Raw genomic sequence first — 11,655 nt, 5'->3', positions numbered from 1 at the left:
TTTGTGGGAGTTTGATTTTATTAATAAAGTTTCTCTGAGTTTTGCTTCTGTTAGTGTCATGTTTTAGTACTGTGATGTTCTGTTCAGAAAAACTGTTTGTTTTTACTTTTATGCTCATGGACTTATGGAGGGGGTTTCTGGTGTCCTTTTTAGCCTAATCTTGAGTTGCATCCCATTTTACATGCATAAAAAGTTAGACAATTGTCACATTACATTTTCTAAATCTTTCCTGGTGGGGTGAGTTCATAATATAATTTTCTTATTATGTGTTTAAATTTTATTCTTAGGGTGAATATGAATCTAGGTGTTAAGGTTATATTTATGTGCTAGTCTTTTCAAAATTCCTGATAGAGGTATACTTGTATTTTCTATATATGGAATGGTGAAAGTTAATTAATTTTTCTTTCTATAGTATAGTATAGAAAGAGTTTGTTTCAAACAGTTACTATAACTAGTTTAGTAGGGAACTGGTTAATGATAGTGAAACATTCAGTTAATGTATGACTTCTTTATCAATATTTTATGTGGTACATATAGTGTATGCTAAAAATAGGAAGATAGCAAGCTTTTTAAAGTGCCCAGCTTCTGATGGGTCACATGATTAGAAACCCAGTTTATGTAATTTCAAATGTGTTTTTTGCTATGAATTTTAGTGGTGAAATTTAAAAATATTTATCACATAGTTGCTTTCATTGGTTGATATTACATGATGCAAGCATTTATGTGTAACATTTTGAATGACCTACTGCATAAATTTTTTAATCTTTGCACATGAGTTGGTACATAGTTTTACACAAGCCACAAACAAGGGGTTTAATTAGATCTGGTCACCACTTAACAATTCCTACCTATCCTAGTAGATAAAAGATAATGAATGAAACTCTGTAGAGTACATGGCATCATAAAAAAATCTATAAAGCATTCCTTAAGATGCATTGTTTTACTTATCTTTTAAGTGTGGCACTCATCATTCCATTACACTGGAAGACTGGATTTAGTCATTTGAACTAACATTGAAACCCTAAGAAACTTTTAGTACTGCATGTACAAACTGAGGAAGACACAGAGAAATAAGTTTAGAATGTTTGGCAACAAAGGTGCCAGTTCCTGTCCATATAAAGCCCCCATTTTTTTAACTATACGTGTGACTTTCTCTGTAGGTAATAAAGACTTTTATCTTATTTGCTGAACAATGTCAGCAACAGACAATACATCAGATATCTAACAATAATTTCAAGTGCTTTGCTACCACAGCTATCTTACACTACAGTTAATATTTTCATATTTAACAAAATGAGTGAAGAGGGGGGGAAATATACAAGCTTGAAAAGAATGAAGTTGTACCAACATAATAATAATAATAAATGAATTTCTGTTGCTTCAGGAATTTTGCTTCCCTCTGTGTTGAAGCTGTATTATTTTATGAGAATGATCTTTTGGAACCTCACACAAAGCTCATTTAAAATTATTACAATTTTTACAATTCTTATTTCTACTTTTCATGTAAATAAATTTGGTCAAGAACTTTTAAAACTTGTTACAATGTGTAATAGTGATATTCCTTTCTTTTATTCAAACCCTTTTCCCAAAGAAAATAAAGAAACTAAAAAGGGAAACATCAAAACACTTCACATTTTATTCTTTCTTTTTTTAAATGAAATACTCAATATGTTTACGGTATTTATTCTAATAATGCACATCTGTAGAAGTACACAAATAGAAAGTCGTTAACATATGATTAATTACATGTTCTCAAGTGCCAAGAAGCCAATCATAAGGTCATCTACCTGTCGCTGAGATGCTGGAATATCTTCAGAGCTTGCAATCAAAACATCTAACACCCACCATAAAGTTTGACTGTCCACTTGCACTACTTCTACTGCAAAATCTTGTCTCCACTTCTTTGACTGTAAGGAGTTTCCAATAGATACACCATATAACACTTTCATCACTGTCTTCATTTTTATTGGTATTTCATATTTTGTTTTCTGTGCAGTTTCATCTGTCTGGTGTGAGTTTTCAATTGGAATATTTATATTCATATGAAACCTCTTTAAGTTCTTATCCATAACCCATAAAAGCAGGCAAATATCACTGGGCTCTGAAGACATCATCTGAAAATAGAATAATAGTTACAGCAATAGATACTTTAACGAGAAATAAATTCCATTAACTATCAAATAGTTCTTGTGTTTACATGTACAAAAAATGCTAATAATCAAAGAATACAGGTACAAGAGAAATGTGGGTAACAAAATGACAAGCAAGTCCACACTAGATTGCCCACCAACTAACATGCAAATGTACCTTTCAAATTTAACATTTTCTGTCTTTACATTTACCTAACATAGATTTGTAATTACAGTTTATAACTTATGTCACCCACCCCACATAAAAGTACAAACCAAATGAAATACGAATTCTATCAAGCAGGTATATTCATATGGTATACAAGTGCATATTTAGTATTTTTTGCCTTCTTTAGTGAATGTTTAAATGTTTATGCAAATTCAACAATAAAACAATGGTCAAAGAATATGCACAAGTTCCTCTTGCTCTAGCTACCTATTGTTCTTGGCCATATTAATGTGACGTGAATGTTTAAATGTTTATGCAAATTCAACAATAAAACAATGGTCAAAGAATATGCACAAGTTCCTCTTGCTCTAGCTACCTATTGTTCTGGGCCATATTAATGTGACGTGTACCTCTTCTTGGTAAAGACTGCTGTAAAGTAGTCAATAACCTCAACCAGTAACACAGAAATACCAATAGACTACTTCAACAAATGATGGGAACCTATCCATTCTTTCAATAAACTGATCCTGAACACCACGTGTAAGTGAAAGCCATTTCTTTCACAGTAACACTGAATCATATAATAAAATATTAAACCAGCAACTGAATGCCACAATCAACACTTCATAAACTCTAAGAAGAGCAACAGAAGGACTGAAATCTAATGTGGGTGTTTCCTGTTTGCAGCTAAGTAATACACTACTAACACAGATTAAGAAATGTAGCATGAATGCACAAAGTTTTTGTATAAAAAGATACAACAAAAAAGTATGTTTTACTACTGATGTATACCAACAAAACATGTTTTTCAACCTGGGTTGCAGCTAGTAGCCCCTGAAAATCTGAAGGAGGAAAAATCCACACTTTGCAGAATTCAAGGATTGGAGATCAGTAGGTTGTTACAAGTATGCACATACCGTAACACGAGAATGCAGATTTCTGCCTACAAACAGATGAAAGTACGGAAATGATCCAACACTATAATATTTGTACTACCATGAAAAAAAAAAAAATCCAGATCAGGGAAAATTCCAGCACACAGTTGTTGGTTTTCTGCAGCAGAGAATATCACTAAATAATGCTCATCTTCTGTAAACTGAATGAGATAATCAACAAGTGCTAGTTACTAGCAACTACTTCACCAAATAGGCTCTGATGCTTAATAAATAAATCCTTTTCAATCAACTACCTCCAGTAGCTAAAGTGTCCATGTATAGTCACTCTCTGCTTTCTCAAGTCCCAACATATAGCACAAGGAGGGTTAGCTATATATTTTACCTTCACCCTACTTTGATACTTTAAGGAACAGTAATTTGCCGTTCTTTGTTAATGAACATTAAAATAATCTTCCCTTACTTGTCATAACATATAAACTGTGGTCCACAACCAAGTTGCCAAGTATATAGCTGTGAGATATATTTTCAATTTTTTAATTTAGATATTTTCTAGAGGGAATACGAGTTCACAATTTGAAAAATGTAGTAAATATATGGTATGGTGTAAATATGAATAAAATGAGCAGTTCTAGATGAATTCACTCCTGAAAATTGGACTCCCAGTATTATTACTCCTGGTAATTTCACTTCTTGTAAATTCACTCTCTGAAATGCATGGGGAGTGAAAATACTAATAGCCATATCACAAGTAACCAAAATGAACACTGAATGAAAACTGAAAAGTCAATAAGTATTCAGTAAATGAGTCAGTTCAGTGACAGAAAGGTTATTGAGCATAAGAAATGAGAGTTATTGCATCTATTCTGTTACTCAGTAAGTTAATGTTTTTATCAAAGTTAAGTAAATTTTATGTACCATTAGTCTCAGAAATTCCATTGAAATATTGTATTTCAAGTTTAGCCTACATTAGTTTCTGAGTTTAGGTTGAAGTTTATGAAATTATGACTACAAGTTGTACAACTGTGGCAAATTCCAGGTTTAGTAACAAAACTATATTTCAACTCTAATTTGTTTGAAGACCTAACCAAACTTTTATTGAAGGTAATATAAAACAGTTTCAATTATTTCTTACATTCCAAATTAATTTAAAACATCTTTTTTCATATAAACACAACCTGTAAATCCTGATACAAAATGCAAACCTACTTTACTGGTGAATTTTATTGAAAAAATAAATAAATTTATTATTGTTACACAGAATGGGCTTGGTATTATTTTCACTGCATAATCCAAAACAAACCACCAAATGACAGAAATGTTCCCACCACAAGGTCAGCTTTATGAAAATAAAAAAGAACATGACTACACAATGACAATTATAAATTAATCTTGTAAGGTACCTTTGATATATATAATATCAACTAAAATTATTTAAACCAAAAGAAAAGTTCAAACCCTATCAAAGAAACTCCAACAAGTTAATAAGGCAAGGAATTATTTCTCCAAAGCTGATATTTATTTTTTTAAATGCTTACTTCCTAAATGATTGATGTTGGTTTGGTTAAAGTTTTATTTCTTTGATAACTTGGTAAATCTGTGGAACAAACCATTGTCCAAAGAGGTAGAAGATCTGCTTTACATGCATTAAAAACAAAACTGATGAACATTCAAGGTATAAGAGGTGAATTTTATAATTACTTTTCCATTTGTTGATGAAAGATGAGAGTACATCCTTGGTGTACATAAAAGGCACTCGATGTACCATAATTTGTTAAACATTCATGAATTACTTCTGATGGCAAATTTCAAAATCTTGCTAAAAGCAAATGTCAAAATAACAGGCCTATAATTTCCTAAACCTTTTAAAAATGCAAAAAGTAATTTCTCCAGTATCAAAACATCTGAAAAACAAAATTTAAGGTACACCAGTTCTTTTCTCTTTGCTAAATTTTACCACAGTTTTACAATAATTCCTGTCAAGATGAGGGTCTTTGTTCTCAAGAAAATTTCAAGCTCTTCTAAAATGTGATAAGGACAATGTCTCGCCCAAATATTTTTTATATAATCTACATTTTTATCAATTTTTTTTATTACTTTTTAAGGCATCTTGAAAGTTTGTTTGCAATTTTGAGCTTGTTTCAAAGTGTGAATCTAATTAGGTAATTTGACAATTATAACTTGTATTTTTCAAGATGAGAAATTGATTGTTGCAAAATATATGGCACTTTGTTGCAAAACAAAACATAACAATTGTTAAACAAATTTTTCAGTTAAATATAAGAGACTAAAATTTTCAAAGAATGATTAAAAATAGAAAAGACATAGTTATACAAAAAAATACTTTAAACTGAACACACAAAATATAACAATTCAATTTCTGCAAAGAAAACTTAGAACAATTGCCCACAAATGAAACATAGTTCAGAAACTTATTGAACATTTATAAAAAATCAGAAATTGTAGTGTTCGATTTCATTTGGTTACTGCATTCAAGTCTTATAGTTATAAATTTTCAAAAAGTATGCATCTTATGCTTTATCAAAGTAATGTCAAATTTTTACAAAAATTTGTATTTACAACTAGTAATGCAACATCAAAGTTGGTTTGTTTTACAGCAAGAGTCAGTGATCATGAAGGTAAGACATTGTCCTAGATCCCTTTTAAAACAAATATTTTGTCTACATATCTTGTATGCGAGTTACATAAACATACCATGTGTTCAAAAAAACTCATAAAATTAATTTGTTCTAGCTGCCTCCATTCTTTCTACATCATTCTACTAAAGTAACACTTGTTTTTGCCATGGGCTGCATGTTGGGCTAGAAAATAAATTAATTTCAAAACACTTCAAAATTTATAATATTTTAAAATAACATTCATAATCTTCACTTAATATGTGGGCAACAGAGAACTATTTGACAATTCAAAGTTATCCAAAGTACACATTTTCATTCATCTTTTCTTCTTCAGGAAATCATTGGTTCCTGTTTTAAAGTCTAGTCTTATATAGTGCTAGCCTCTAGTACTAAAGATAACTTATTTTACAATATGTCATTTTGTTACAAATTGATCATAAAATAAGTTATCATCCACAGTACTAACTGTTGCAAAGCCTGTCTTTTCCAAATCTTAAAATTGTGTCCACTTCTGTCTTCTCTCTTCAAACCATGGCATGAAGAAATAACAGGTCTTCATTCTTTTAATCTTAAATAACATCAACTCTTATCCTGTACAAGTTAAAAGATTTTAATACGTCCCTTTAAAATAACCTTTCTACCCACAAAATCATCCAAATAATCCTTCCAATAAGTCAATATCCTTTATTTGATAAAGATACATAAATTGTATAGTATTCCAACTGTCTAGTTATTTATAATCATGCTTATGAATAAACCCTTAAATTCTTTTATGTTTACTAACAGCAAAAAAGCAGTGCTTTAACAGCTGACTAGGTTCCAAGCTATATTAAATTTGTAATTTTGATACAAATTACCACAAGTTCATCATCATCAAGAAGCATTGCTAATTTATTAATCATAAAAAGTAAGTAAAAAACAAAAATATATGAAAAGGACCAATGCCAATCTCTCACACACTTCACTATTAAGAAAGGTAACAATGTTTTGGCAGTTTTTATTTCTTCCATCCAACCACTTTACAGTAAATTCACTAGTTAGTCTCCAACTGCTACTAAGATAATTTTCTTAACTGGCCTGTTGCATGGCACCTTATTAAATGCTTTTTGTGATCCTAAGTACACCAAGTCTACACCCTTCTTATCATCCATAAAACAAGCTACATCCTCAAAATATAACAGATTAGTTGATCAAGAATTCCCTGTGGAGATCTCATGTTGCTTTCTTTTATAATACTACATTTCACTAAACAATTTGGTAAAGCTTTTTTTATTGTCTCTCTGAACTTTTTCCATTACTGAAGTAAGTCCAACTGGCCTACAATTTTTAGGGAAACTTACCACATCTTTAAAGATAAGAACAGTACTGACAATACTTCATATCCTTAGACATTTTCTCACTGGTTATTGACCAATGAAAAATGATAGTCTCACACATCTGACTTTTGAGCCCCTTTAAACCCTGGGAAAAAAGTGTCTTTAATCTTTTACTCACTCATTGGAAAAAGTTAATAGTATGTTTATTACCATAATTCCAGAATGAAAGGGTTATCTTATAGGTTAAACAATATCTTATTTCTCTTGAGAAAGAAAAGGTAAAAGATAATCTTATTGAAGTTTTGAAGAGTATCCAGAGTATCAATAGGATAAAGACATATTTCTTTGTATTGTATTCTTAAAAAGTAGGATGACAAAGTTCAACTTCAAGATTTGAAAAAAAAACAAGATAGATTCCAGTTAAAACAGTTTTATTTTCTAACAAAGTTGGTTGGATTATGGAATGAATTGTGTTTAGAAGAAGAGACCAGCACTTTACAAAAGTCTAAAAGGAGAAATGATAACTTTCTGAAAAGTATGAATGGCTTAATATTCCTCGAGGAACAATTCTAAAAGATCAAATAGTCTCTTTATGTTCTCCACTTTATATTATCTAAAATGTCTTACAGCTTTTGGCTGTGAAGAAATGAGCTAACTGAGAATACACCAAATGATATATTGAACTTATGAAGAATAAGAAAATTAATTACTAAACTTTTATATTTGCATTAAATTTTGCTAAGCCTTCTGGAATAGCATGCTCAATAAAATGACGTACGTTACAGTTTTCATTATATTTTTATCTTTATGAAATACGTAGATAATGCAAGAGGCTACTTTTGTTTCAGATGTGACTGCTTTGATGGGTGAAGGAATCTTTTGGATGGGTTCTCATGCTCTTAACATTTTCAGAATCTCCCTGGTTGCTTCCTAACAGCATATACACGAGAAAAAATATCTTTAAAACATTTCTACACTTTGTTTTTCTCTAACTTCCTCAAAATTAGATACCTACCTTTGTTTCAAGGCAAATTTTACAAGTAAGAGTTGACATTAACCTCTTAATGATAGTGACAACTGATTTGATTGCATGATTTCTTCCACTTCCTGGTAAATGATTAACACTGTTCACATGACAATCAGTTAATTGAAAATACACAGATGTCTTGAAAAGTTTTGACATTTTTCCCATTCTGTCAGCAGTTTTCTTAAAAGGAGGGCTTGATAATAATTCCCCAATCACCTGAAGACAACGTTTACAATGATAAACACTGCCAACAGAACTGATTTTATCATTTTTCTCTATCAGAATACAAGTAATGAAATAACTAAGCTGGTCAAAATATAAATAATTCTTATTTTGTACAAAATCCATTGTGTCACCATTCAGTGGATTCTCTGTCAGTGAATCAGTTTCTCCTCCACATCCACTGTGTTTATGACACCACCAATCATTTGCCATTTCCTCCCAGTTTTCAGATGGTAGCTCAGAAACTTTTTCAAAAATAACGTCTTTGATTAACTGATGGCCACACAGCCTACAACATAAACTATACAAAATATTTGTTAATATTTCGTTCTGCTCAAAGTCGTTTAAGCTAAAACTTAAACGTTTCTTCATGTTAATTATTAATTCATTAGTTTCATAACATGCGAATTTTAGGTCAGTAGTACCATTACACAGTGATACAGAACGTTCATCTACTGTATGAAAAACACTAGGCCTACTCACAGTAAAATCATCGTCAGTATATTTTTTCTGATTTAAACATTCTGTTGCATTTGAACCTCCTCTTTGAGTACTGTCAATATCATTATCAGAATTTAATAGTTTTCTTGTGACATGAACACGAAATGTAATTTCAGATGTACAATTTTCCTGAGGGGATGAATCACTTGATAACACTTCCTCTTCGAACGATATTTGGTAGGAATGACCAGAAAGACCCGAGCACGAGGGTGGACAAAATACATATATTCCCCCGTTACTTAAGTTCAACTCCAAACACACTACACACAGTGATTTTAGACATTCGTCAAGTCCCTCTACAATAATGCCATCCTCCTTAACCGAAACCTGGAGTCGTCGAATAATAGCATATTTCTGTTTACACATAATTACAACATTTGTTACACCTACAAATTCTAAAAGTTCTATCGTAAAACTTAACGTACAATCTTCTTTGTATTTCTCTTCCCTCGGAAGCGCCATTTTTGATAACGCCGCCTCGTACCATATAACATAAACATTCATTTTCAAAATATTTAATAAAAAAACATTTTCAATTTCGAAATTATAAATAATCCATTTCTTAAGACAATTATTCCAAATAAATTATGTAGCAATGTTTACTCCTCAAGTATATTAAATTTACAATAAAAGTTGTTTATCATTACTCTATAAATGGGCAGGATTCTTAATTAACTATCATTTTTCATAAAGAAGATTTTTTAGTCTTCTTTTTGTCTTAATACAATATATTTATCCAATTATTTTGCAAGTTTATCAGTCAACTTATAAACATAAAATTGCTGCACAACGGTGAACATATCGGTGCTTATAAGCTGTCTCATCCACTAAAACAAAATAAGAATAAGTCCATGTATTCTAAAGACGGTGGTATGGGTATTAAAACTTCAATTAACATACTGTACAGAATAATATATATATATTTTTTCAAACTCTTGATTAGCTTTGCGCAAAATTCAAAAAACAAAAATAAACTTTTCAAACTCTCTTTGTTGACGTAGAGACGACCTAAAAAGGTCGAAATGTTATTCTGTACTTTAATTAAAGTTCTAATACCCATAATAGACATCTTCATAATACATTTTTACTTCAAATGAGTTTCCATCATGAATAAAAATTCAGTTTGGAATGAGAAAGGGCATTAAAAATTGTGTTGTTATGCCATATTTGTCGAGACACTGAAATTGGATCAAAAGGGGCATGTTAAATTTAGCCAAAACACTAAAGTAATAGTTCCTGGTGAGAAAATAGAAGTAGACATCAAGGAACCTTATAAAGACCACTTCAAACTTGCTGCACAGACTGGTTAATTTTCATAGTAACAATTATTTTCAAATGCTAATTAACTTTTATCAGGTAATCCCTTAAATAATGTCCGATTTCAGGTTCAGAAAAAGAAAAAGGATTTCAAACGCTGTTAATGTTATTTGTTATTTTGAATTTCGCGCAAAGCTACTTAAGGGCTATCTGCGCTAGCCATCCCTAATTTAGCAGTGTAAGACTAGAGGGAAGGCAGCTAGTCATCACCACCCACCGCCAACTCTTGGGCTACTCTTTTACCAACGAATAGTGGGATTGACCGTTATATTATAACGCCCCCACGGCTGAAAGGGTGAGCATGTTTGGTGCGACGGGGATTCGAACCCGTGACCCTCGGATTAACCCATCTGGCCATGCCGGGCCTAATGTTATTTAATCAATAATGTATGTTCCATTATTACTAATTACTTTCTGCCAACAATTCATAAGCTTCTGAATGCTACTTCTATAAAATTCATGGGGTTTGAAGAAAAATAATGTAGAGAGGGAAGTTTTGACAACTTCGTCTTCTCCAAGCTCTTTTCCATCAAGATAGTTCTACAAACTTCGGAACAGATAATAATCAGATGAGGAAAGGTCTGGAGGATGTAGAAACTTTTCTCAGTCTAGCTTTTCAATCTTCGTGGATGTGATCTTTGCTGTATGGGGCTTTGCATTATCCTGGTGATCAAAGCAAGCTTCTTTTCTTTCAGTGCAGTATTCAAACGCTCTAAGTACAATAGAATTCTGATTAATCGTTATATTGAGTGGCAGCAACTCAAAGTGGATCATACCAACAATATCCCACCAAACGCTTAACAAGACTTTCCTGCGGTGAAGGTACATTTTGGGCTGTGCTTTAGACAGCTTACCGGCATTGAACCATTGTCTGTGGTGCTTAACATATTTATAATATATACATTTTTTATCTCCAGTCACTAACCTATCCAGAAAAGGTGAGTTACATTCACGAGAGTGCACAGAAGTGCAAATGTCTACTCTTGCTCTGAGGTTGGCTTCTGTCAAATCATGGAGATCCATTCTCAAAGTTTTGACACCCTTCCAACCTGTTGCAGATGACAGTGAACTGCTAAATGGGTGGAATTAAGCTTCTATACTAGTTCTTTAACTGTTAGAGCACAAGATCTTCATCAAGTACTGCCAGCAGCAAGTCATCATTGAACTCAACAGGACGCCCTAAACATGGTGCATCACTTAAGCTACAATCAGTTGATCTGAACTTCTGAAACCACCTTCGACATTTTCTTTCATTGAGAGGATATTTGAATGTTTCGTGTAGTTTCTGCTGCACAATTGCCTTTCTAAACTCATAAAGCATTCATCTTCATAATGGTTTATTTGATTAATAAACTGAAAAAGTGGAGTTGGGTTAGTTTCGTTTATTTGTCTGAACATTTTTATACACGTCCTACAATATATTTTAGGCATTAAAGCCTTTT

General features: G+C 31.8%; 1 protein-coding gene across 1 annotated transcript; it reads right to left on the bottom strand.

The window, feature by feature from the left end:
- Window positions 1-1,614: 1,614 nt before the first annotated feature.
- Window positions 1,615-9,390, bottom strand: LOC143230848 (E3 ubiquitin-protein ligase E3D-like). The gene is made up of 2 exons (XM_076465095.1): window positions 8,162-9,390; window positions 1,615-2,114 (listed from the first exon to the last, which is right to left on the bottom strand). The coding sequence occupies exons 1-2, from the start codon at window positions 9,356-9,358 to the stop codon at window positions 1,743-1,745; spliced, it is 1,569 nt and encodes a 522-aa protein (XP_076321210.1). The 5' UTR covers window positions 9,359-9,390; the 3' UTR covers window positions 1,615-1,742.
- Between the last annotated feature and the right edge of the window lie 2,265 nt (window positions 9,391-11,655).

The sequence above is a fragment of the Tachypleus tridentatus genome, chromosome 10 (assembly GCF_004210375.1).
Source record: "Tachypleus tridentatus isolate NWPU-2018 chromosome 10, ASM421037v1, whole genome shotgun sequence".
NCBI lineage: Eukaryota > Metazoa > Arthropoda > Merostomata > Xiphosura > Limulidae > Tachypleus > Tachypleus tridentatus.
This window is presented reverse-complemented; position numbering and strand designations above follow the sequence as displayed.

What these genes read in the sequence shown, in the direction of transcription:
- LOC143230848 (XM_076465095.1), bottom strand. Translation starts at nt 9,358, where the DNA reads ATGGCGCTTCCGAGGGAAGAGAAATACAAAGAAGATTGTACGTTAAGT. An exon ending in AAATTTGCCTTGAAACAAAG is followed by an intron (nt 2,115 to 8,161) that starts GTAGGTATCTAA and finishes TTCTATTTTCAG; the next exon opens with ATGATGTCTTCAGAGCCCAG.